The sequence below is a fragment of the Lampetra fluviatilis genome, chromosome 3, assembly GCF_964198595.1.
Source record: "Lampetra fluviatilis chromosome 3, kcLamFluv1.1, whole genome shotgun sequence".
Lineage (NCBI taxonomy): Eukaryota > Metazoa > Chordata > Hyperoartia > Petromyzontiformes > Petromyzontidae > Lampetra > Lampetra fluviatilis.
The window spans coordinates 31,708,112-31,734,783 of NC_136277.1; the positions used below are offsets into that span (position 1 = coordinate 31,708,112).

General features: G+C 42.5%; 2 protein-coding genes across 4 annotated transcripts in view; one reads left to right on the forward strand and one right to left on the reverse strand.

The window, feature by feature from the left end:
• Nucleotides 1–1,412: 1,412 nt before the first annotated feature.
• On the reverse strand, nt 1,413–9,478 carry GALT (galactose-1-phosphate uridylyltransferase). 3 transcript variants are annotated; one of them, XM_078854880.1, is made up of 11 exons: nt 9,294–9,478; nt 6,038–6,207; nt 5,301–5,376; nt 5,163–5,211; nt 4,429–4,558; nt 4,264–4,320; nt 3,719–3,841; nt 2,874–3,006; nt 2,686–2,769; nt 2,155–2,312; nt 1,413–1,730 (listed from the first exon to the last, which is right to left on the reverse strand). In XM_078854880.1, the coding sequence occupies exons 1-11, from the start codon at nt 9,331–9,333 to the stop codon at nt 1,671–1,673; spliced, it is 1,080 nt and encodes a 359-aa protein (XP_078711006.1). In that variant the 5' UTR covers nt 9,334–9,478; the 3' UTR covers nt 1,413–1,670. The 3 variants fall into 3 exon arrangements, with proteins under 3 accessions (XP_078711006.1, XP_078711007.1, XP_078711008.1); XM_078854881.1 differs by having other exon boundaries at nt 9,277–9,462; XM_078854882.1 differs by lacking the exon at nt 5,301–5,376 and having other exon boundaries at nt 9,277–9,455.
• Nucleotides 9,479–10,056: 578 nt separating this feature from the next.
• LRRC49 (leucine rich repeat containing 49) overlaps nt 10,057–26,672 on the forward strand; it is a 66,141-nt gene continuing 49,525 nt past the window's right edge. Inside the window, exons 1-7 of the mRNA XM_078854876.1 lie at nt 10,057–10,404; nt 14,391–14,465; nt 14,986–15,118; nt 15,279–15,512; nt 16,029–16,134; nt 18,201–18,404; nt 25,289–25,355. Of these exons, the coding sequence (XP_078711002.1) occupies nt 10,303–10,404; nt 14,391–14,465; nt 14,986–15,118; nt 15,279–15,512; nt 16,029–16,134; nt 18,201–18,404; nt 25,289–25,355 (921 nt within the window). The 5' untranslated portion in view covers nt 10,057–10,302. The remainder of the gene's footprint in view (nt 10,405–14,390; nt 14,466–14,985; nt 15,119–15,278; nt 15,513–16,028; nt 16,135–18,200; nt 18,405–25,288; nt 25,356–26,672) is intronic.

Consider the following 26,672-nt stretch of genomic DNA (forward strand, 5'->3'; position numbering starts at 1 on the left):
TTTTTTGCTTGAAAATTGCGTTTTTTTTACAGGAAGTTAAACAGGAACAGATATATTTTTGGCATTTTAGAACAAGCTATTGATAATCTTGGTACACTTTTAATAAACACGAAGACATTTGCAGAAACCCGACTGCGAATCTCCACATTTGTTTTTCAACACTCTACTGTAATAGTTATCGTATACGGTATATAAAATACACTTTCATAAACGTGTATTTGCAGGTAAAGCCACGGATGAAAAATAATGAGTACTCGAATTGTTATTTAAATAGGCGATTAAATGTCAAAACCAATCATTGCATCAGAAATGTCGGAATATAAAAAAAAGCAGCAGTGAGGTGCTTGAGGAAGCATTCTCAGCTGCTCAGCTGTTGAACAAAAGCGACAATGGACAGGCGAGCTTGCTGCGGGTGTTTAATCGGTAAACAAGTGGCTTTCTAGAGCCTCTTGGTTTAAAAAAAAGTCACGGAAATTGCTGGACGCCGATTGGCTCCAAATTTAATAAGGGAAAACCAGAGCATAAAGAGAAGGCAGTGAATAAAGCTCGTCCTCTACCTTTATTCTCCAAACCCTTGGCTCTATGCACTCTGTGCAGCAAGTGCAAAACAGCAGTGGCAGACAGGGAAGTTCACGTCGCCTATATTCTGAGTCTTTTAAATGTTATCCACACGTCAGCGTTAACATCTGCAATTACCCATGCTCTTTTGCTACGGTGAACAACTGGGTAAGTCTGAATCTTTGTTGCCACGTACACAAGTGTGATTTGTGCTCTGTTCCATTTTCACTGGGCACATGTCCAGTATTCCACGTTTCCTTGTATTTTGGATGCAATTAAATGCTGTGTATATAATAAATCAATGTAGTATTGTACATTTACACTGCTATGCGCGATTACAAATGAAAATCAACTACGATGTATCCACTGCTGGATGAAGGTCTCTACAACCCGTCGCCATTTCTCGTTCTTGCGATGTAACCACTGATGCTTTTCATTTTGAACCTGGCCCACATTTAACAACTGGCTAGGGGAGCTTGTTATTTGTGCGTGCATTCTATGAAAAGTCAGATAAAACCAACTTAAATAATTTGATATGCATTAGCATTTTATTAAATGCATCACCCAACCACATAACCTGGGTTGAGGGTAGGTATTTAGACTGAATATCAACAAATACCATTATTCTTAGGTTTTTTTTTACGTAAAAAAATCTTTTGATTCGGTGGAATTTAATGCATTCATCCAAGCTCTCACAAACCTAGGCCGAAATAATATAAAATAGGGGAAAAAAACTACGACAAAAATGGATCGGCTACACAAGAATTTGTTTCACAAAATGCCAATACATATGAAAATACATATACATAATACAATAATACATCAGTCAGCCAAAGAGGTACACTTTCACCAAAGTGGTTCATAGCTTTATTAGATCTTTTGAAAGTTGAATTGGAGAAATAAATGCGTACATGTATACGATATTACAATCTCATGATTTACTCCTGACATGTCCAAAGAACAAAAAAAAAAAATCTGATTTTTATTCAGATTTTTATTCAGTCAGCACCGTCAATATATTTGTATAGCACTTCAATTACGCTTTCAGAAAGGGTGATTTTTTTTGAAGATTAAAGCCACATGGCCTGGGCAGGAATAGCGAAATGGGGTTTTCAAGGCGCTTTCTTCATCTTGTAGTGCTCCTTCGGCAGGCTCCTGAGCCGTTCAGCTGCCTGTGAAAAGATGCAGTAAGGGTGGACGTGTGTCAACAAGACTTGAAAGTATAAAAGGCTTCCATAAGCCACTTGCATTTATGGTCTTTTATGTCAATGGCCATTCATCAGAGATCTTGACATAACTGTATTTCTTGAAAGCGTATATGAAAAATATTGTAGGAGGTAAAAAGATAAACATATTTTACCAATTTTGGATTTTTAAGCCAATTTGGACAATTCGCATTGTTCATATTATTTTTTAACTAAAGGCAATTTTTGCTCATGATCATGAATGCAATTATATTTTCAGCCTGCGTCAAAGCAATATTGTATTGCAAACACTAAATATTAAGTTTCATGCCAAATTTCACTTACAAATAATTGTAATGCTTGACATGAAGAATAATCGTTCTGTGTCTTGTGCATTCAGTGGTACACAAACCTGCTCAGGAGTGAGATCTCTCTGTGCCTGAGCCAGCATTTCGTATCCAACCATGAACTTGCGGATGGAGGCAGAACGCAGTAGGGGAGGGTAGTAGTGCGCGTGCAGTTGCCAGTGGTCGCAGTTGCCCTCAGTCAGCCACTCTCCCGTCGGTGCCCCTGTCACCACGATCAGGGGTTTGAAAACATATATTCGTCAACCTCAGATGTTGGGTTTGTTACCTGACATACAATAATTTCTACCTGCTTAGAAACACTCTATCTGTTTTTTCAATTAATATTTGAATATTTGGCCATTAAAAGAAGACCAATAGAATCAATGTAGCATTGTACCTTCAATGATGATGCAAGACAGTTGTACATACACACCACGCTGTCCCTAATTCACCACTTGTAAGGGTAACACAAGGCCAGAATAACTGTCTTATTAGCTCTGTATTGACTCAGAATTTCAATTGTAGACTGAAATGTTTGTTAAAAAGCGTGCTGCTGTGTAAGTGTATACGTTCCAAATACAGTAAAACCATCTCACCATGCCATCCCATTGAGTACGGGAAAGAAATCTCAAAGAGGTTGTCATACTTCGTCAAAAGCCGCTTCATGACATCTGCCAAACCTTATAGGGACAAGCAGAAACATCATCAGCCAGGGCGTAGATAAAATTGCTTGAATGAAGTGGCATAGGACATTTGTGTCAATGGTGCATACGCCAAGCCTTACTGTCCCTCTCCGACGCGGTGAGGTCGGTTAAACGCTGGACGTGTCTGCGCGGCAGCAGCAGAGTCTGGAAGGGCCACGTGGCCCAGTATGGCACCACTGCCAGCCAGTCTGAGTTCTCCACCACCACACGCTCCTGTGATGATCAACAGTATTAATAGCTGCAAGGTCGGACCGCTTGTGTGCTATGATAGAGATTTTTGGGTTAGATTGCGTAAATATATAAATGTGTCGTTAAAACCCGCCACCACCCGACACAGCCAACTAGTCAGGGTTGTCACGTAAACAGAACGTGGCCAATTTGTCACTAGTACAGCACACAGGTGTGTTGGAGAGCTAAGCCACAACATTTTTACAATCTGAGTACGACGTTTCGCCTGAAGCTAGTTGTAAATACTGGCGAAACGTCATACTCAGTTTGTAAATTTTGTAGTTTGACTCTCAAACACACTGGTGTGCTGTACTAGTGACGAATTGACGTTCTGTTTACGTGACAACCCTTACAAGTTGGCTGTGTCGGGTGGTGGCGGGTTTTAACGACACATTTATATATTTATGCGATCTAACCCTTACTAAAGGGGAGGTTGGCTGTTGGGTGTGGTTGTGTGTTTTGAATCCCGATCTTCATTCAGCAATACCTATGTGTGTCATGGTATTTCTCATAAGACTCTAAAAACCAACACGTGTTCTCAACCCCCAACAAGCATTTGTTTAACTAGATGTGTGTTTCAAAGAACATTCCAACTTTTCCTGTCCACCCTGGATCTATTTGATCCTAAACATGTAATGTTTTAAACCTGTCAAAAAGAAGCGTTCTTTAAACACTTACAACACAGAGCTGTTCCTACCTTCTTCTCGGCCTCCATCTGTGCATACTGTAGGAGCATTGGAACTCCGTTGGTATTGTAGTAGTCTTTCTGAGTCCTGTCTGCTATACGTGCCTCATTGGGCAGAAAGGAGCTCGCCCACACCTGCACACCACAGGTTCACTGCAAATTAAGGTATTCGTATCAAAATATTACACATGCCAAAAACTGTTTGGTGACAATTTTAGTGATGCTGATCAACAGCCAGTATCAATAACAAGCAAACATTAATATTAGTCATACCAGTAATAGGGCCAGAATAATGAAATGTAATTATAATGTACATATTCTTGGTTCTTTCGGTAAAGTCACACCTGATGATGATTGCTTGTGTTGCAATCGAAACGTCGTGAGAATTTTATTGTTTTATTTTAATTATTTTATTATTTCCCTTCTACGTGACTTTACCGAAATAACCAAGAATATGAATCCCTGCAGTCACGAAAGCTTTAATTATAATGTACATATTAATGTGATACATTGATAATCATGAATTTATTAGCAAATTAAATAGCAATGTTTGATACCTGACAATGAGGGTGAGGGTTGGAACATCCCATTACAGCTCCTTTGTTTTCAAAAATCTACAAAAGAAACAAACATTTCACGTTGCTGTTTCTTGAACTAAATTGACAAAGTTACATTTTATTTTAACATAGTAGAGTCTGGAAGGGCCACGTGGCAGTGCTTACCTGTACCCACTGAAATTGCGATCCAAGTTCTGTAACGATGTCTGCCCACTTGTCAATCACTGCGCGGATCTCAGGAATGGACATCAGTGGCAATGTGACATCAGACCACGGGTGGAAGCACATAACCTTACTGTGGAGTTCATTCAGAAGAAATATCACCAATGTTAATTAGTGATCAGTGGCAATTATGGCATTGAGACAGCACGCAGCAGCATGCATCATCCAATGCCAACCCCTCGGGTCCCTCCTTGAAAAGTCCCCAAAGTAAGCTTCTTTCACATCCCCAAGTCTCTATATTAACGGTCGATCTGATGAACCCTCAGCCTCACTTTCCACCCATGAGGAACTTGAGCACAGAGAATCTGGTGGGCAGGGTCAACCGAGAGGAACCAAGCCACATGCCCAACGTTTATTTGTGGAGTTTTATTCAACATTAAAACAAACATGATGAGACCAAGCAACGAACGGTATGCTGCATCTCAGCCACACCATGTCTGACAAAGACACAAGCTGGATCTCACATAGACGGCCAGAGATGCGTGTATCGAGTATAACAAGACGTACAAAATACGTAGTCTAAAAGAAGGCAAGCAAACAATCTCCTAGTTTGTCTTAGTAGTATTTTAAAACACAAATGTCCAGGGTTGTTGTTGTATGTTGAACTTCTGTCGCACCGTACGTAGCCAACTATAAGCATTTTTTTTTTAGGTTGTGGTGAAATTTACAAGTCTTACCAATTGCCTCTGGCAGCCTCTGTCCTAAACAGTGGGTGCTCACTTGGGCCTGTGGAACACAAGGTGTGGTGCAAGCATTAATGGATGTGTCTGCAATATAACATACAAAATGCCGTGCTTAAAATGCTTGATCCTTACCTGGGCTCGGAGCATCAGGCTGCAAGGCTGGGAAATCATTATCAAACGTGAATGTGCCTTCATATTCAGGGTTTACCTGTGAGAAAGCAATAATAAAAGCGCACACTTTAAACAAGGGAACTTGCACCCATATACATGCCAGTGGGCTATCAATGAGGGATGGTGAACTGTGATGTGTTTGCGAACTGAAACACTCATGTGGGTCTGCTTCAGACCAGTGGTAGTCCACAAAACATATAAATGTATCAGCCTTTTCATTAAACTGCTGGATGAGGGCCTGTCCATGCCGTGTTAGTAGCGGGGGTTATATGAACATACATAAACACCATTATGGTCAGTGTGGGTTAGTGGGGGGAGCACAGCAGTTTAAGCAATGAGGTACAGCACATTGATTTTTTCCTCTACACTACCCTCTGCTGCCCACAACGAAGCACTAAAACGAGACAAAATGACAACATACTCTTTGGTTCTTTCGGTAAAGTTACCTACGTGAAAAAAAATATAAAATAAAAGTAACTAAATATTTAGTTATAAAAATAACTAAATATTTAGTTATTTTCATTTTATTGCAGTCACGAAAACATCAAATCTAGAAAATGACAACACTGAATTGCAATTAGAGGTTAACCTATGCGACGGCAACAAAAAAGTTCAAACTCTGCAAAGCTGCGTTTCCATTGGGGCAAGTGTGGGGATAAGCGAAGTGCATCCAGGTGTACTGGGTCCAGGTAGATCACCTGTCCGAGAGCACGGATGGCGCCCGGGCAGAGCGGGTTCGCCGGGTCTCTGCGTGGCACCTCGCTCTCTGCCACGTGCTCTACCTGACCATGCCACGGCCGCAGCATGCGGTGCGCGGACACCAACACCCACTCGTCCCGCAGCGGGTTGTAGCGGATATGCTGGTGCTCTGTCGCATGCGCACACACACAGGCACATGGAAGATCACGAAGTAGTGTTGGCGAGCACCTATTACGCGAGGCAATTTTGCTTGACAGAGTTAGTGTGGTCAGTACCACACCCGGCTGTCTTTGTCTTGCCAGATGTTATTCAAGGCTGAATAACATCTTATTCAAGGCTGAATAACATCTAGGAAGGGGTCAGCAGAGTGGCAGATTCCACTTTCCACCGATGTTGTGCTTTACAAGAAATCAAACCGTTGCTAGGATTGAGGTGTAGACTTATTGAACCACCGGCTCCACACACATTTATACCATGTATTCAGGTAAATCAGAACGTGTACAGTATATTTATATAAATCCCCATTGAGACTATGGACAATGCAGCATCCTGTATTTGAGATGTTAGACCAATAAATTTTTGAGAACCCTTTTTGCATAGTTACAGCAACTCGTGTTCTCTATACCGTAGCTCTTTGCAGTAAGGCGAATTGAGCCTCCTACCATGTTGATCGGTTATGTCAATCGTATAAGAAGTATTTACGGGCGTGCAGGTCACGTGATGTCTTTGTGCTGTCACGCGGACAGGTCATTCAAAAGAGCTTCTCAGATTATTATTTGTTTCTTTCGGTTACGTCACGTCTAAAGATAAAATAATAAATTAAATTAAATAATAGAATACGACGTTTCGATTGCAACACAAGCAATCATCATCAGGTATAATGAAATAGCGACATAAAATCTAACCAGAAAACTATAGACAGACATATTAGCAGACAGATATCACCAAGATACATAGAGAGAGCAACACAGGTAACAGAGAGAGGTGGTCGTCTCTGTGGGGTGGCCTTAAATAGACAGAGGAGGGCGGACGCAAAGAGAGGGAGGGGGGTTAGAGAAAAAATTAGCATATCAATGAGCGGACAACAAAACGTGGTGCTGCAAGTGCGATGACACGGCAAGCAAGCCTGAAAATCAGGAGAAGGACACACTAAAATTAAATAACCTAGTAAAATATCGAAATGTAATGTAATACAACACAGAGGGTCGGTCAACACACAATTAACGCATAGCCTGGTTGATTACGTATTTCAAAGATTTCTAAGTTAGAATTTAAGTGTGAACATTCCAAAGAGAGGACACAGGCAGAGAGAACAAGTAGTCAGAGAGAGAGAAAAAAGAAGATAAGTTTAAAACTTCCCTGTAGAAGTGGTTCAATCTTAATTTTAGAACTTTCGTGACTGCAGGAATTATTATAATTTAATTTATTATTTTATCTTTAGACGTGACTTAACCGAAAGAAACAAATAATAATTCCTGCAGTCACGAAAGTTCTAAAATTCAGATTGAACCACTTCTACGGGGAAGTTTTAAACTTATCTTCTTTTTTCTCTCTCTCTGACTACTTGTTCTCTCTGCCTGTGTCCTCTCTTTGGAATGTTCACACTTAAATTCTAACTTAGCAATCTTTGAAATACGTAATCAACCAGGCTATGCGTTAATTGTGTGTTGACCGACCCTCTGTGTTGTATTACATTACATTTCGATATTTTACTAGGTTATTTAATTTTAGTGTGTCCTTCTCCTGATTTTCAGGCTTGCTTGCCGTGTCATCGCACTTGCAGCACCACGTTTAGTTGTCCACTCATTGATATGCTAATTTTTTCTCTAACCCCCCTCCCTCTCTCTGCGTCCGCCCTCCTCTGTCTATTTAAGGCCACCCCACAGAGACGACCACCTCTCTCTGTTACCTGTGTTGCTCTCTCTATGTATCTTGGTGATATCTGTCTGCTAATATGTCTGTCTATAGTTTTCTGGTTAGATTTTATGTCGCTATTTCATTATACCTGATGATGATTGCTTGTGTTGCAATCGAAACGTCGTATTCTATTATTTTATTTTATTTATTATTTTATCTTTAGACGTGACTTAACCGAAAGAAACAAATAATAATTCCTGCAGTCACGAAAGTTCTAAAATTAAGATTGAGCTTCTCAGATCATTGAATTGAACTTTATGGCGCATAATGTCCGTGATGCAGTCATTCTTAGTGGGTTGATGGTCGGCGATGCGGCTATCGACTCATCTCGACGAGCTGTACACGATGCACCACCACTACGGTGCGTGCGAGCGTTCAGGGTTTCGGCGCAATCGTCCTCGCTGCGTTTCGACATCGCGGAGTGGCACCGATTTCGGATTGATTGGTACCCCAGCCGCGGAGTTAAGTACACCCCCTGGACAAAAATAGTGTCGCTTAAATAAAATATTAAATTGCCTCGGTGATTTTGTATTATTATTGGTTACCCCGGGGTACCGCCATAAGGATCAATACGTTCACACATTACACGGCAAAATAAGTTCACGCCCCATGAAACGACGTTGACAGTCAATTACAATCGTTTACGCACCTAAATACTGTCGTAAGCAATGCAATTCTAACTTCATTGGTATGCGTCTTTGAGGAGTTGCAGTACCATAAAACTGTATTGCATGCCGACATTAACTTTGCTCCCAATAAAATAACAGCCAAGTTGCAGCCTCGCCTTCTTGTTTAGGATTGGTCATTCAAAGTACAGTATTAAAATCCAGAGGTGTGGACTCGAGTCATGTGACTTGGACTCGAGTCAGACTCGAGTCATGAATTTGATGACTTGCGACTCGACTTGGACTTGCATAACAATGACTTTGTCCCACCTATGAGATGTGGACTCGAGTCATGTGACTTGGACTCGAGTCAGACTCGAGTCATGAATTTGATGACTTGCGACTCGACTTGGACTTGCATAACAATGACTTTGTCCCACCTCTGTTAAAATCTACGAACCCTATCTCGTCTAATCAATGGTGTTGATAACGCCACAACACCCCACTCACACATGTTTCTTATGCTAGACCCCCAAGCTATTGTCAAGTCTACCAGCCTGTGTCTAAGATATATCCTACGTAGCCTATCGCAGCTGTCGACTTACAGCAATACCATGCCAATGACATGTTTGTTTTAATCAATTACAGCACGCGAATAAGACTCAAATCGAGTAGGAAGTGCAGCCAACATAGCGGTCCAGTGCAGTGCCACTTACGAGTGACGAAACCTTACCGCAGGGGTCAAATTGGTTACTTGAAGCTGCTTCGGCCATCTGAGAACTAAAGCAAAGCACCGAATATTCGAAATAAAAATTAAAAAGGATAAAAAAAACCCCTTTAACGGCGAGTGTTGAATAGTCCTCCCGTAAAAGGCGCAGTGAAAGCGGCACGTGCCTCAACTTTGAACTTGCTCACCGCTGCCACACGGAACGCCCGCAGGGACTTCCGGGATGGCGTCTCATTGGTCCGTCTCCCAACGAGTTCGCGGGGCGGTGGGTGGGGGGGTGGCGCTGGGGGCGGTGGCGGTGGGTGGGGGGGGTGGAGCTGGGGGCGGTGGGTGGGGGGGTGGCGCTGGGTGCGGTGGCGGTGGGTGGGGGTTGGCGGTGGGTGGGGGTTGGCGGTGGGTGGGGGTTGGCGGTGGGTGGGGGTTGGCGGTGGGTGGGGGTTGGCGGTGGGTGGGGGTTGGCGGTGGGTGGGGGTTGGCGGTGGGTGGGGGTTGGCGGTGGGTGGGGGTTGGCGGTGGGTGGGGGTTGGCGGTGGGTGGGGGTTGGCGGTGGGTGGGGGTTGGCGGTGGGTGGGGGTTGGCGGTGGGTGGGGGTTGGCGGTGGGTGGGGGTTGGCGGTGGGTGGGGGTTGGCGGTGGGTGGGGGTTGGCGGTGGGTGGGGGTTGGCGGTGGGTGGGGGGCCGACACCCGAACTCCAATGACAGCCGACGACGGTCACGTGGGCGCGCGTAGTGGATTGTTTACGGAAGTTAAGTTCGCCGTTGCCCCTGGCAACGCGGAAGCGTTCGGCGTCGCACCGGAAGCTGAAAGCGCGTGCGCGGCGGCTGCTCGCTGCTTTTATTCTCTTATTTTATTATATTTTTATTGCTGTGGTGGGGGGGTTGTTATTCTTTCACAACCCATATGTTGTTTTACTACAGCGATACATTATCATCGTTTTTGCGGCTGTGCGCTTGCAACCGTACTGATGTCGCCGGTCGGTATTATTTTTGCTTTCTTCTACCGGGTGAGGCGTTGAATGCGAGCGCCGTGTTGCATTTTTGCCCTGCTTGGCGGCCGCGGGACTGCGTCGGGGAAGATGAATCAAAATAAGATGAGGGCTCGCGTGGTGCCCAGCACGGTACGTGGGAGACGACGCAACCGAGACACAACGGGACACCACAACAGCGGGAGGCAAAAACAGTGCAGCGGCGACAAAGGCAACAACAGATTCGCTAGACGACAGCATAAGGGGCAGCACAAGGCGACACGTCACGTTGGTGACCCCAGGTTACTCGTGCAAATTGGACTATCTCCCACTCTCCCCCCCCCGTCTGTTGAGTTCTCGCTGAATTAAACAAATCAAATTGGGCATACACGATGAACTAATGGGATACAACACAATGCAGCAGCACAAAGCGATACGAAGTGACACAATGCAACATTAGACACCAGGCTATACAGCATGAGGCAGCGGAAGGTAACACAATGCAGTACCAAATTACATAACACTGCAACAACATACGCCGACACAAGGTAACATTCGTTCAGGCAACATAGGAAGCAACGTAAGGCAATACTGCACGATAAAACAGAACAGCGCTGCAAGGCGACACGAGGCAAGAAGACTTGGCAACAAGATGAGGCAACCTAAGCAAAGAGCGCTGGTCAACACGGGTACAAACTCTAGGCTATTCAACGTATTGAACACAAGGCAGTGAGTGCAACATGAGGACACAACAAGGCGTACACAGCACAAAGAGACACATGACCCAACGTTGGGCTACACGACAACGGCAACATGAGATGCCGTTGCGTTCAGACGTCGTGTGCTGTACATCCAACATTGCGTTGTATTGTAATACAAAGGACAGAACTCAGTGCTACAGAGCACAAGGCGATGTCACACTAGTAGGCGAATAACAACACCGGGGCAACACAACTTCGAGCAATACTCGGCGACAGAGCACAACATTAACAAGGCGATGTTGTACAGCGCAACGGAAACAACGCAAACTGTGATACTAATGCCGTGGCGTCTGTACACATCCATCACCTCGACCAATTCTATTCTCGCGCATGGCGATATGTTCATGAGTTTAAATGCCAAAGTCGAGGTGTGCTGGTAGCCACGACGGGAGAGAGGGCTTCAGGAGAGCGTTCGTGTAGTTTTGGTATTTATCCGATGAATGAGCGCAAACTCCAGTGGCTCGCTATTTGGTCGAAATTTTGGGTTGCATGGCCGCAGTCAACACAGATGCTATTTATGGTTATGGCGAGGGGACATTTATGAGGTATTGGTTGACGGATAGCTTGTTGTTGGCAATACAACGTGTCAACTCTATTGCAGTTTGCATATCCCTGCGAGTATTTGGTGGCATAATGCTCACTAAGAACAAGCAAAGTAACCGGGGGGTTGCTGTCAGTTTCGGCGTTCCGGTTATGGTGTACATTGCCTTGTTGAATTGTTCATCAAGCAGTTTTGTTTTACGAGCTTTTGCTTGCGGTAGTTTAACTCAACGCGCTGGTGAGTTGTTTTGGGGTTCGCTTATTTTGGTGAGCTTGTCCATCGGTGCCTTTGAGCAGGACAGAATGTGGGCAACTACTGCCATCCAAGCTGTGGGGGGGGGGGGGGTGGTCATGTTTTTGTCCTCTTATTCTTGGTTCTTTCGGTAAAGTCACGTATAGAAAATAAAAATAATAAAATGAAAAGAACAATATTTTTACTTTAATGAATAAAAAAATATAAAAAATTTGAATTTAATTTTATTATTTTTATTTTCTATCTACGTGACTTTACCGAAAGAACCAAGAATATGAATTCCTGCAGTCACGAAAGTTTTAAGTCAAGATTTGTCGTCCTCTGTTGTGTTTGAGGCACCTCGTGACCTCGGTTCCGGAGGAGCTGCCCCACGCAGTGCGGCTGAAATAAATGAAGTGCAAGTCTGCAGTGACGTCTTCCCAACGTTTTGTTCGTGTAGAATTCACTGACTCCCAGGAGTGTTGTAGGTGTCCCTTATCTTGGTCACCAGTTCGGACCTTGTACAATCAGGGCATTGGTCATGTGCAGTGGTCAGCGCAGTATAGCCTGACATTCGCGTTACAATATATAACTTGAATACGGTACACTCTAATCCACTGCTGGATGAGAGGTTCCCCACGTCGTTGCCAGTTCTGTGGGGGGGGGGCGGGGGGGGGTTATTTGAGCATATTCATCACGCTGCCCAGTGTGGGATGGTGAAGGAGGGGGGCATAAATGTGGGAAGCAGTTTTACTTCTTTTTTTACGCCGTTTCGCAAATGCAACGTTACTTCGTAACACCGCTACCTGATTTGTGTCGCCTTGACCCACACGTGCGTCGCTGACTGCAGCATCCGCCCTTTCTCAGCCTTCCCGTCCACCCTTTCTCGGCCTTCCCGTCCACTTCACCTGTAAATCGTCGTCGACTCATGTTTCGATATTCGTCGTACCTTTTCGGGAACGCGTCCCCCACGTAAACCGGGGGGATGCGTTCCCTGCACTTCCCTCTGCTGCCTCGCCAAGATTTGCAGTCTGTACCCTATAACGCACGCATTCCAGGTAATTTCGTTTTCTGCGTTGTTTGAAAAAAAGCTACATACCACTGCGTTAATACGTTGCGTGCGTATCAATGCTGCCACTGTTGTGATGCTAGAGTATCCTTTGACGGATTTATTTTTTGACACTTTATAAAGCCAATTTTTACAGCATTGCACACACCACTTCTGTATACACAAGCAGTGCCCAAAGTAAACGTGACATTCATGCCATGTTGGCTGACGTTACAATGACAGCTGCCGCGGGCAAAGTTGCTCATGTTGAGCATTGAACATGAGCAGCTGAGACAATACTATTCTCTGTAGTGCAGGAGCATTGCTTTATCTCCTCCACACCCCCTCCCCCCCCCCAACAAACACTTTCCTGTCGACTGTAAACGGTGGAAGAAACAATCGATGTTGGAGCTGTACCTGCTTGTGGCCATGTGGCCAAAACAGTAGGGATGTCCTCAAAACGAGGATCTGAGTTTGCAGGTCTAGGCTCTGCAATCCATATGTTGTGTTTGCCGAGAGCATTTATGGTGATAACATTTTAATCAGCATAATAATGATAAAATATGTAGCTTATAGTCAAGGCCCCCCACCCCATCCACGATGTATCAGTAATGTGGGTTGCTTGAACATATTTCACTACAAAGCCCAAGAGGCCCAAAAGGTGTATGAAGGGAATTTCTTTAGCCTCACATTTTGACATGTATGTATGTTGAACTTCTTTCACACCGTACGTAGCCAATCGTGCTCATCGGACGTGCTGGGGAACGACAACAAACTAAACGCAAAAAGCAGTTCTAAAAAAATGAGTTTTCAATCAAGATTTAAAAGTACATAGCTCCAGTGGCTTTGTAATATTGGAAGGAAGAGTGTTCCAGACGGCTGCCAAAGTGCATCTGAAATAGTTAAATGCAGTGACCGTCATTGTTCTATGGTTCGCTAAAAGCTGTTGCGAGGATGACCGGAGTTTGCATGATGGGTTATGCTCCATGATGAGATCAGCAAGGTAGTGTGGTTCATTTGCGGCAAGCACTTTGTGTGTAATGAGTGCGACCTTATGTATTTGTTTGGCAACTGGAAGCCAATGCAGCTCAGCAAACACTGGATGGACATGGTCGGACATTGTAAAAAATGGATACACTGTACTGGTGACTTCAAACAATGGTGAATAAAAACAAATGGTTGTTGAAATATTTTATTTGAAAGGGCCACACTTTTGCTTATGTAAGGTATTTGGCAACAAAATAAACAGCCTGGCCGTTAGGCGTTTAGTTGCCAGAGAAAATGGAACGGATTGTAAGTTTTCCCATGACACCTTGGCTTCTAAATGTATTCCACATTGGCATGCATTTGTTTGAAACTCAAGCTCCATTGCATTCTCCAGCCAGCTTGAAAATTGACCGTACTATAGTTTCATCACCACATTCATCAGATGCACATTGTAGCACATAACCATTTTTTTGGATATCTATCTGCCCCAAGAGTATGTGTAGCTCTAGAATTGTACCAACTTGTCAGATGTTTGATTTTGCAACGCTTAACAATGTTGTGTTATCTCTAGGTGAACATCTATGGCCTACAGATAATACCCAAGACCCTGATTAGTGACAGGCTGTCTTCTCCAAGTAAACAGCAGGTATGTTCACCTCAATGCAGTGCTGTTCAATTTTGAAACATCATAGACATGCATGTTACTGAATACATCTGCAAGTAGTGTTTTCTGTAATTACAGAAACTCTTATGATAATAAAAAACACTCTTTATACGCCTACATTGAGACTTAGGCGTAACATATAATAAACATGTTTAAATGCTGCTCTGAAATAGTCCAAGAAGCACATAGGCTAATGAACCAAAACTATTTAATTTTTATTTAAAGAGTTCAATATTTTGTTCGTTTATTTCTTTACAGAAATTGTTGGTTATTTTAATATGCTTGAATCAATGTTCAGTGAATTAACATGGTTATTAATGTCTCTTCTGTGGCAGTGTTTAATTGAAGCTATGAATACTGCTTTAAACTTTGCCATGTGGCAATATTTACATTTTATAAATTGACATTTGACAACGTAAATTCACAAACAAGTGGCCTGCGATGTTTGCCGTGTTTGATTGTTTTTCTGGTTACTAAGTGAGCGTTCATTTCTGTGACACAGTCTGAGTACAGGGTAAACAAGGACCAGCAGGCAGGGTCAAAAGTCCCGGAGAGCCAGCTCTTCTATGGCCGATGCGCAACTACAGATGGGCAGCTGCTGATTAGAGAAACCCAGCACCAGCCCTACAAGCTCGGTTAGACACCTGGCATGCCACATTGCCTAGATGGTGCCCATCCCTACATGTGACACCAGAGAGCCGCTTGAGGATACTTGATTGCCTCTTGTGTAAAATACGAAGCTCGCATTGCTTGTTCATTTTTTTACCATCCTCATGTACCGTGTCCTTTCAACAGACGGCCGATTGTCCCGTGGCAAGGTGCGTGTGCCGGCCACGGCTTTTGTGGCCGACCTGTCGGTACCGGCGCATCACACGTTACTTCACAGGCCCACGGAGGCCCACAGCACCTTTGCCGTGTTTCCTGACAACCGACTGGCCCAGGGCCCGGGCTCCACGTCGCGGCACGGTGCACAGCGCGCAGGCTCTGCCAAGGCAAACAGCAGCCAGGCCAGCATGCCCTACTTGCCAGGTTTAAGCCCTCAACGAAATACTACTGCCCAAGTACATCACTTGAACAAAAACAGAACAGGGTATAGGCGAACCAAATTATTTTAAATGTTAGTAATTATGAATAAAATGTGTAAATGTATGCTCTCTAGAAATAAGAAACTGATTTGTTTTGTGATGTGCAATGTTGCAAAAATAATAATAGGTATAGCAAACACTCTAGAAGTACTTATTGTTGCTGTCCAAACAGTAACCTTGTTAGTTTTTGTAAAAGTTGTTCAAAGTAGGTTGAGATATTTTAAGTGTTTTCACACTAAATTACAGACATGCTTCTAGTCTCCTCTTCTTGACAGCATCTCTGCCCATCCACAGGACAAATCGATTTTTGTTAGCAACTTTGCCACAGCCATGAAGGAAATATTTTGGGGATACTGCAGGGGCCTCTGAGAGGCTTTAGAGCAAACGAAGCTCTGTGTGTAGTTGCACACTTTTAACTTCAGCACTACTGCATGGGTGATGCTTTATGTGCATTTCCTAGGAGACCGTGTGATCTTCACCGAATCTTCCACCGCGCCTGGAATTCCCATTGTGTACCGGACAGTGGAGGAAAGAGCATACAACCCAGAGAGACTCAACCTTGACAGGTATATCTCTGTACAGGCAATACAACAACATAATTTGCAATTGTTGAGAACATTCATGTATAAAAGCACCATTCTTTTTTATACAGTACAGAATCACGTTCGATTTGTTTCTTTTGTGCACTTTTATCGTAATAGATTAAACAATTATAATACCACGTTTATAAAACAGGTTTCAAACTTGTGTATAATGTACTTTGCGGACCAAAAAAGCAGAGCAAAAAATTGCTCAAATGAGCATTCATTCGGTGGAGCTATATTGGCCCAGAGTCAGAAGTGGAAATTCTACATTACTAAGGCAGGGACTAAATCCTCCTAAGTACGTGTGTGTATGTGCGTTAAACGTCTTTCGCATTGTACGTAGCCAACCGCGCTGATCGGAGGTGCTGTAATTCCACCAAGGGCAGACAACACTGGCTTCCTGGCAATGTGGGGTTTTTAAAATTACTCGCAGGACACTTTTATTGACAATTGGACCGTGAACGCCTTAGAAGTAGAAAGGACGGACTGTGAACTTGCCCTTTTGAAGGAAGTGGATGCCCACGATCCCACACGAATGGTTTAGATGACCACTTTCACCGCCATCGTGAATGTCCCACATGTTTTTTTTTTATTGAAAACATCTCTCTCTGCACATGTAGTGGTTAACCACTGGAAATTAAAACATGTTTTTACGAACACGTCTAACATTTAAATATATGTATATAAGTACTTTGCATTTGCACGTGAAAAAATATTGTTTTACGTGAAGGTATCATTTATATTCATAGGTATGAAGTCTTACATTTCTAAATTTGTTTTGTTTTACACTACACAACGTTCTAAAGTGGAAAATACTATCAACATTACATCTTTCATATTCGTGACATTTGACTTTTTGCCAAGTTTACATTCTTGCGGCATGTTCCAATGCTTACATTCATGATTAATAATGTAACAAGTGTCAGTGCAAACTTACCCACCCTCTATGCCTTCCTAATATTTGTTTCACAAGTATATGTGCCTCAACCATTACGTATGGAGCACAGTATTAAGATATATTAATTATATGGATCTCATTTCTAACAGCACAACATTTTGTAAGAGGCCCTTTTCACAATAAAACAATAAAATAGTGGCATTTTCAAAAGGATATACAAGGTAAGGCCAAGATGATACCTTCAAAAGTTACTTTACATATAAATGGCCTTCCATTAGTTCTAAATAGCAGAGTTTAATAATTTGTTAAATAAATGCTAGATTATGTCGCATTGGTAGTGGTAGCCATCCATTTGTGGTTTATATTTAAACCAATACACAAGTTGAATGTAACAAAAATAATATTTGAGAACAAGAGCCGACTGTGGTTGTTATATTTTCACTAGTTATAGGGTCGTACTCATTAGACACTAAGTGCTTGACACAAATGAACTACGCAATACCTTTCTGAGCTCATCAAGGAGCATAAAACATCACATTAACTACAGTCGCCGTGGCTGTTGGCTAGCCATTGAACAAAGATGGTTGCTGCATCGTGTGCTTTCAGATGCGCTTATGCGGACATCTGGAACGCTTTTTCTTCCGATATTTGGGAGCCACGGGAGCTATGCACTTTTATATCATCTAGATTGAAAACTAATTTCCTTAGAACTGCTTTTCGTATTTAGTTTGTTTCCCTTCCCCTGCACCTCCGATTAGCACGGTTGGCTATGTACGGTGTAAAAGAGGTTCAACATACATACAAGACAGATCCCCCCCGTATAGTCTGAACAGACTGTTTGGGCAAGTGCTGTTCGCGAGCACCGATGAGGGCCGGCATGGCACACGAGGTGGTGGGTGGCTAACACCATGCACGGCCACCTTTGTCGCCCTAGTGGTGATGTTTACACGCTGCACCAGGTACTTATTTAAGGCTGAGTCGACTAAGGGGAGGCCTAGGGCGAGTTCATATGATCGCCATGAGTGGAAATTGAACTAGGGTGCAGCACGCTAACCACTCCCCTACCGCTCCCCCCCCCCCCACACACACACACGTACGCATACATACATGGTGCTGCTCTATTTTACTGATGTGTGCTCGTTCCTCCCAGCCGTGGGCTGACCATGTGCCCCATCCTGGATGGCGAGGAGGATCTGCGGCTGCTCAGCCTGCAGCACAACCTCATCCGCCGAGCACAGCACCTGTCCCACCTCCGCCGCCTTGTCTTCCTCGACCTGTACGCCAACGAGCTGGAGGAGATCTCGGGGCTCTACAACCTTCGCTCGCTGCGGGTGCTCATGCTCGGCAAAAACAGGTGCCTTCCCCATGGTTGCCCTGTTGAGAGATCCAACGTCGACACCTTATGTCACGGCTCCAAAAGTTTAAGCACACATGTAAAAAGATGACGTGTAATGCAAACGGCATAATAAGACAAAGCCACCTTTGTGCACCCTCAAGTCAAGTCAAAGTATCTTTCTGCGCAAATGAGCAATGGTATGGCACTGCAGCACAATCCGGAGGATGAGAGGCAACATTGACAGCAAGCTATGTTATTAAACTTACGACACTGATTAGGAGTCGCACAAGCAAATGACGGCACCACCCAGCTGGATAGTCTTAATGCTTTACGCTTGTAACTCGGTGTGATTGTGACACCCTTTTATCCAGTAACATTGAGAGTCAAGTTAATCGACTGACCTGGACACGTGCTACGATGCTTGTGACGGATGATTTCTGACAGGCAAGAAAGACCAGCTAAGGGATGCAAATGTGACCCAGTAAAGTTAAATAGAATAGAGAAAAGGCCAGACATAGGTCTCCGTGTGGCAATCGCTGTGAATGTGAATGCGTGCACAATATGGAATGCAACCTACAGATTTTAACTTCGTAATAATGCCAATTATGCGTCCATAAATTCCTTGATGAGACTTTTGAACCTTTTTCAGAATATTTGGCCAATACCATGAATGAGTGTATTCATGGTATCCTACAGCTTCATGCATGCATCACCCGGCACACTCTGGTGGTCATCCATCCAAGTACTAACCATGCTTAGCTCTGCTTAGCTTCAGAAATATGTCAAGATCAGGCACAATCATGGTACATTTTTGGTCAAGCAAGTTAATGGTGAGAAAACACTTTTTGCCACTAGGGGGAAGCCTTTGCCCATTCATGGACTATAGATGTACATCTACTTATTTAGACATTGTTCTTAAATATCAGAACTATTTTTTTTATAATAATCGATATGACGACAATTGTCGCAACAGATTCCCGTTATGTCGAAATTGAAAATGTATTTCAAAGAAACGGAGAAAGTCTTTGATTGTAATGTGGTACGTTCAAGGCATTTTCCGTGTATTGTACACCCAACCAGTAGATGACTAACAGATGCCTGTCAATGTGTCATTTCCATAGCGCTTTTGACCTTATGTTTAGGTGTGCTGAAAGTAAGGCCGTGCATTGCATGTGAGGGTTACTGTGTTTGTCCGTGTGAGCATGCATGCATGCATGTGTGCACATGCTGACTTCCCAGAGGACTGTAGCAAGGGAGCGCCATGCAATATGCCGATAATTGTACGGCTGTGGAACCATATCCTGTGCAATTCACAAAGGAAACCTGTGGTTTGCCTTGAAGTTAATCTTGGCCTGAACTGATGTGCATTTTTAATAAAAGTAATATAAAAAAAATTACTTCTTGGGTTAATGCAGGAAAAAATTAACTATGCAGTATTAGTTTTATGCATGGTGCACTAAAGATATGTTTCTTTTTAGAATAAATGAATCCGCAAATGTGTTGCCACCATTCGTAGATATGAAATGTACACTCCAGCACCATTACTAAGTTTTATAAGCTGCAGCCACTCAGCATCTGTAATGATGGTCCTAAAATGTTAACTATAGCAAACTTAAAAAAAAAATATCCTCTGGGATTTGAGTTGAATTTACAACAACCAAGATAGAGAAGAGCTACACAGCATTAAACTATTCATATATATATAAAAAACAGCAGGTAGTGTTGATAGCTTAATTATCCTTAAAGACTGTTGCCTGCTATGAAAATGGTATTGATGGTAAAAAAACCATACTCCGTATGATTTTAAATGCTTTGAAGGTCTCTCGCAAGGGGTAATTTTCACATGAGAAAGATTTAAGAAGCGGTCACTTGTAGCTCATCCCCTCCTGATTTTGGGGACCATTGTGCCAAACATCTCGCACAGAGGATGTTGTTGAGCTCAGTGCACCTGTTCTAAAAACTGTCCCGTGGCATGCACTGGAGGAGATTACAGAAGCTGATTTATGTTCCTGGAGATGTTCATTCTGGAATGTTCTGTGTGGGGCATGCCAGAAATCACCGGCCACGTTCTCCCCGTGGCCTTGGAGCTTGCTTCTACCATGTCCAAAGCAGCTCTTCTTGTTGGTCTCCTTTGCTGAAAAGTTGCCATTTTTTGCATCAATGCAATTTTGGGACTGGGACTTTGTGCCAGGGGCTGTATGAGTGACAGCTCCAATAACCGTTTCTTCTTGGCATCAATAAAACTCTTTATTAAGTGATGTAATTAAATACTGTGGTGGAAGCAACTTTACATTGTGAGTGACTAGTTTGTGAACCTTGTAAACATTATCCCAATGCAGTGCTGCGAGCAATGCGGAATCTTGCCAAGCCACATTGGGTAAAATGTTTCTGTTCAATTCATCATTTTATTTGAGAAGTATACGACCCCACTTGTGTTGTATTTCACTACATTTTTCTCACCTATCTCAATAATTGCATTGCACAAAATAGCTGTTTTGCTCCAATTACAAGACACATTTTCTGAACACTACCCAATACGTGTCTTGGCTATATGTTTCTATTTATTACGATCGCTCACATTCCACGCGGTAAAAGTGTCCGTGCTAGTGAATTGATCAATAACTCCAAAGAGTGGCTCGCATTGTGTAACGCATCTTGTAGCCTTTACATGGCACTGAAGACACAGTTTTGGTAATTGCTTATTTAATTTTGAACAAAAATCTTCCTCTTGCAGATGTGATTGATTGACTTGCACTTGCAGCTTGTGATAACACATTGACGAGAGCAGTGGTCGAGTGTGTTCATTGCTTGAGCACGAAGAAAATTCCCAGCCCAAATCACAAACTTGTTTACATAATATGCTCTGTTGTGTTTTGCATAAGCAAATGCTGCTCAAATGCTGATGTACGCACGACAGAGGGTTATTGCAGCTGGATCAGATTAATTGTTTAAAGGTCATTCAACATAACTACATGATTTATTCAATCAGGTGAGAGCCTTTTCAGACGAATTTCCCTTTGCCAGAGTAGCCTGGCTTACAGCAGTTTGGTAGGGATTTTATTTTTTATATACTTAATTTGTTATTTTCACATTTGATATTTTGGCTAGAGCACAGGTAAATGTGTTCTCTTTGCATTTTGTTACATTGCCAATTCGTAAAGTAAACAAGTAACTCAATTCCCATGTGCTTATTTCTCGACACGTATTATTTTCAAAGCATTTGAAAACGTGTGCGTGTGTATAAAGTGCAGTGGGGTATAACGTTCCCCTGCTCTATTAAGTACAACACATGCCCGTACAAACCCTCGCTATGCTGCATGGCAAGTGAATACTGATCACTCAGGTATGCTGGGTTAATTCCAGCAGGGTCCGAGCCAAGCACCAGGAAACCTGATTGTGCGCTATTGTGCTAAAAGTAACTTTATATTTCCTTTGGTTAAGATAACTCTCAACTATGCACAATTGGCAGTTGCAGGCCCACCTTTGCCTTGTTAATAAAATAGGACACAAATTGTAATGTACGACACCAATGAACGAACTTAGTGTAGCGATGTGTGGCACTAAAGACCTTTAGCTCTGTACATTGCTGTTGCTGAATGGTTGAGAGTTGATATAATCGATTGTGTAAAGCCCCCCCCCCCCGCCACTGACGTAAACTGCAGACGTGATAAAGTGACATAAAAAAAAATACTCTTGTTAAGTTGAAACACGATACACAACACTGCATAACACATTCCCATGGCACGTCAGCACCTTACCGTGTGTGTCCAACAGTTGCGGGATAACGTTCGCGAATATGGCTTTGGGACACACTCTGCATTGTTTTTTCGTGCGGTCGAGCGGCTTGCATATGGAACCAATGCACAGCCATTTACCGAAATGTAATCTTCCTACTTTGAGTTCTGCTCACAAGAGTGAAGCCTGGCACGCTGCCTTGGTCGTTCGGTAGCCTTTCTGTGTCATTCGCAAAAAAGCTTCAATAATAAACCTTTTCATGCACAGATACTGAACAGATGTTAAATTATTCAAAGCCATTTTTGTCGATTTTAATGAGGAAAGTGTGTGTGTGCCTTGCCTTTCCTCTTGATTTCTGTTCAGATGACATTGGTTTCATTCTGCTCTTTTAAATATACAATCAAAGCTTTAATATAGAGTACCTCAAGATTGTTGTAATTAAATTCAGAAAGAATATTATGATGCTTTTATGTTTATCTTTATTTAGAAATAACATAAAATATCACTGCGTAATAAACACCAGTTGTATGTTGAACTTTTTTCGCATCGTACGTAGCCAATCGTGCTAATCAGAGGTGCTGAGGAAGGACAACATACTCTTAGGTTTTTTCGGTAAAGTCACGTAGGTAAAAATAAATAATAAAATTTAAATAATAGAAATAATAATAGAAATAATATTATAAATCACCACGTTTCGGAGGCAACACAAGTCTCCGTCATCAGGTGGGACCGTCACAGCTAAATTTACTGTATCAAGTGAGGCAAAATTCCAAGAGACAAGCCCTTAAATACAAGTTAAGGACACACATAGCCACTTCCGTGCCCTCGTCGAGGAGGCCGCTCTCCTATCTTACAGTTACACGCTAATTTCTCACATTAACATAATTAGCCCCGGCCACTTCTTCATAACCCTTGAGCTACACCCATTCTCAAACCTTTTAAAACAGTCTGCTTCAGCAGCAGACCATGTTTTCCCACCTGATGATGGACGCTTGTGTTGCACCCAAAACGTCGTGATTTATTTTCTACCCACGTGACTTTACCGAAATAACCAACGAGTATGGATTCCTGCAGTCACGAAAGCTTCAAATCAAGCTTAAATACAAAAAGCAGTTCTAAAGAAATGAGTTTTCAGATACGTAACTCGGCTCAGAGTCATTCGCTGTCTGATGTACAGTTGAAGGGTTCTTAATAAAAAGGAAACTTTAAAGTTGCCATCAAGCCGATCTTTACGGCACCCTCGTGACAGCAGTGTGATGTCACTCCCACATGGTTTATATCAATGCGGTAGCCTCACTTAGCGATATATGATGGAGCTTCTCAGTATAATTAAGAAAGTTTCAAACTGATGTTGGATAGGACAGAACAGTCTCGGAATGTCTGTATGGTAAGAGATATTTTTGGGGCTGTCTTCATTTAACAGTTAAGTATCAATACTGTACTGGAGTGTATTACGATTATAATAATAGGGTTCATAGCCTAGAGACTGTATATAAGATTGTATCGTTTGTGGTGGGTTGAATCTCAAGCTCATGGTCATAGCTTTTTAAATGGAACTGATGTCTTGCCTGCCTTATATGTGTCATTGAAATGACCTGGCATTTTAATTGAGAAATTACTGCAGCAACATCAAACACGACCAAAGATCTTTATAATTTTTTTGTAGACGAGCTGGTTGTAAATTCATATTTGTGTCTTGGTGTTTTATGTTGAGATAAATCACATTTTATGGGCTCTGCAGGGGTGTCCATCCTGGAGATTACATCCTTAGCTCATGCCTGGGGCAGGTGTGTCAGAGAGCACTAGCCAGTTTAGCGACTGGCCCTACATGTTTCCAGCTTCAGCCCACGTTTAAGCAGCTGCACACTGTCTGTTGGTAATGACTTAACGTGACGGGACAGCTGGCCTCTCCAAAGCTTATAGAGTTTTCTGCTCACTCATTCCTAGTTGAAGAGCAACTGGGACTGAACGTGGAATGTACGATTTGGCGTCTGTGCAATATTGGCAAAACATTGTACAGGGTTAATTTAATCATATCCTTACCAGACCTTAACAAAAAATATAAAAAATAAAATAAATAAAATGGTGTTTTAAATAATGCCCATAAAAGAGACCACAAGTCACTGCATATTTTTCTGCACAGACATTTATGAGGACTTAAGAAAAGATACTGGGTATGCCGTTTAATGTTGAGCTGCGGTCTTTTAGCCTCCTCATCCTTTCAATGGCCTGGCATTTTAATTGAGAAATAAATGCATCGGAGAAAAAAACTATTCCCACTCCCTCCACCCCAACCCCCCAATCGTATTTTTGCCTGAGTAGTTTTATTGCAAACAGAGAAGTACACTAGCCATTGTAAATTACCCCTTTGAATGTGGCCGGCCGTCCAAATGAATAGACAACATTGCTGGTCATGCATTAATAATGCCGTTGACAAGCTTAAGTCAGTTTTATAATTACAAAGATAAGTGGGCCTCCTGTTCTCGAGCAGGGGAATTAGCCGTGTGATGTGTTTTGACATGCTAGAAGGCAGCATGTGAAAGCTTTGGGGTCTTGCATATCATCCAAAGGCCATTGCCTTTTAATGGCCCTCTTCTGACTAAAAAAAACACAATAATCTTTTAATACAACTTATTTGACATTGCACTTATGTTTTAATCTGCAATCAAAGTCAAAGTTGTAAGGCAGTAGTAGTACAGATGCTTTTTGAAGATGTAAAAAAAATACAGCACTTGCACGGTGTTACAAGTTAATCTTAATATGATTATAAGACTTTGTCCATGTGAACTGGACACTTTATTTTCCTGTATTAAGTAAAAGCACTTGCTCATAATGACAACTGAGTAGAGTCTTAAAAAACTTGCTTAAACACCAGTCTCTTTAATAACAAGTTCGGGATATATTTCTCACACATATAATACCGGATTAATATTATATCATGGGGGATCAGCAGTCGTGTGTTTTGACATGGCGCTGTGAACATAATGCAGGAACTCTCACATGTCACTCTTTCAATGCACTTGTATAAATATCAGACATCATTTTTTGTTTATAGGTTCTCCAGTATTTGGATCTGCAAAACGTTATCCCTGCCTGTCCCTTCTAAACAACAGCACATCATCGTTTTCATATTAATTTAATCATCTTGTGCCCGGCTTGCCTTTCAGGATCCGAAAGATCACAAGCTTGGAGAGCCTCACCAAGTTGGACGTCTTAGACCTGCATGGCAACCAGGTGAGTGGACAGAGGGGAAAGGAAAAACACAGCAGGCATGGCTCACATTCAGACGTCTTTAAGGAACGGGGCATTTGAATTTACTCTGACGATTGATATTCCCTCTCATTGGCATCGGTGGGAAAGTTCTGTTCATTCTTTGCAGCCAAAATGGGAATTATGTGGTGGGAATGTTTTAATGATTGAAGACATTAACCTAATACAGATTACTGCTGCCTTAATAACACTGGATTTTCCCAGTGGCTTTGTACAAAGATGTCATTTAATTAAGCGGTTCGTGTGAAGCGTCTTCTTTACGAGGAGCAGTGTCTGTGTGTCACATAAGTCACAACCCTCTGATCGCGATGGGAAGCATTTAATTAGAGCTTTGACCGCATGCAGAGGCTAGATTTGAGACTTTTACCAGCTTCAGAAATGGGGTCTACAAGGCATTCCAGTTCTGAATGGTTGTGGATGCTAATCCCAGTTCTTTCAAAGATGCCTTCTATCATTGTTCAAAAATTTGGGCGGGGGGTCCACACAATGAAAGGATAATCCCATACCATTCTCTCTCCGGATTACGGGACGGTGTTCTCCACATCTTTCTCAATGCTGTATAGTAGACGATTATGCCGGCGGATTTAGGGAAGCGTATGCTCCGTTTGACACATTTATTGCGCCCATTTTAATCGCCGCTATAAAGTGGTGGAAGCCAGTGACTCATGCTTTGCTAAATTGGGATCATTCCATGTTAGAGAGTATCTGCAGGGACCGTTCATTTACCGATTACACATTTAAGTTTTTTATAAAACTTTCAGCGGGAAATGGGAATGCAATGCTGTTGAGATGCAGAAGCTCGGGTATGGTTTATAATACGCCTAATACTGCAGTATGCTATTTTACTTTCCTTTTTCTTTTAATACATACATTATGTACGTATAGAGGCGTGTTCTTGGTGAATTATAGTTTCTCTATAGTACTTTAAGATCAATGTCTAGTTGGATCAATAGAAATAAATATACCCACGTTAATGAACTTCACAAAGGCATATACTCTGTCGTGTTTATTTTTTCAAACCTTTGTACATTTTTCAAACCTGTTTATTTTTTTCAAACCTCGTATCTTCACTTTCAAATAGATCATGTACGTTAGTAATAGCCTATAAAACAGAATACTGTAAATACACTCGATATGACCTTTCACATAGGAAAGCTGCAACCATTTATTTGGTGTGTTGGTTCAATTTACTTTAGTTGAAATGCATTAAAGAGCACCCTTCACTCCCATACGTATTTTTGTTTTATTCTATTCGACATTTGGTCCCTCTCCATTGGAGCT

Coding starts and splice junctions, on each gene's coding strand:
- GALT (XM_078854880.1), bottom strand. CDS start 9,333: ATGGCCGAAGCAGCTTCAAGTAACCAATTTGACCCCTGCG. Junction 6,208..9,293: donor TAACCAATTTGACCCCTGCG/GTAAGGTTTCGT, acceptor CGCATGCGACAG/AGCACCAGCATATCCGCTAC. Junction 2,313..2,685: donor GTACTCAATGGGATGGCATG/GTGAGATGGTTT, acceptor TCGTGGTGACAG/GGGCACCGACGGGAGAGTGG.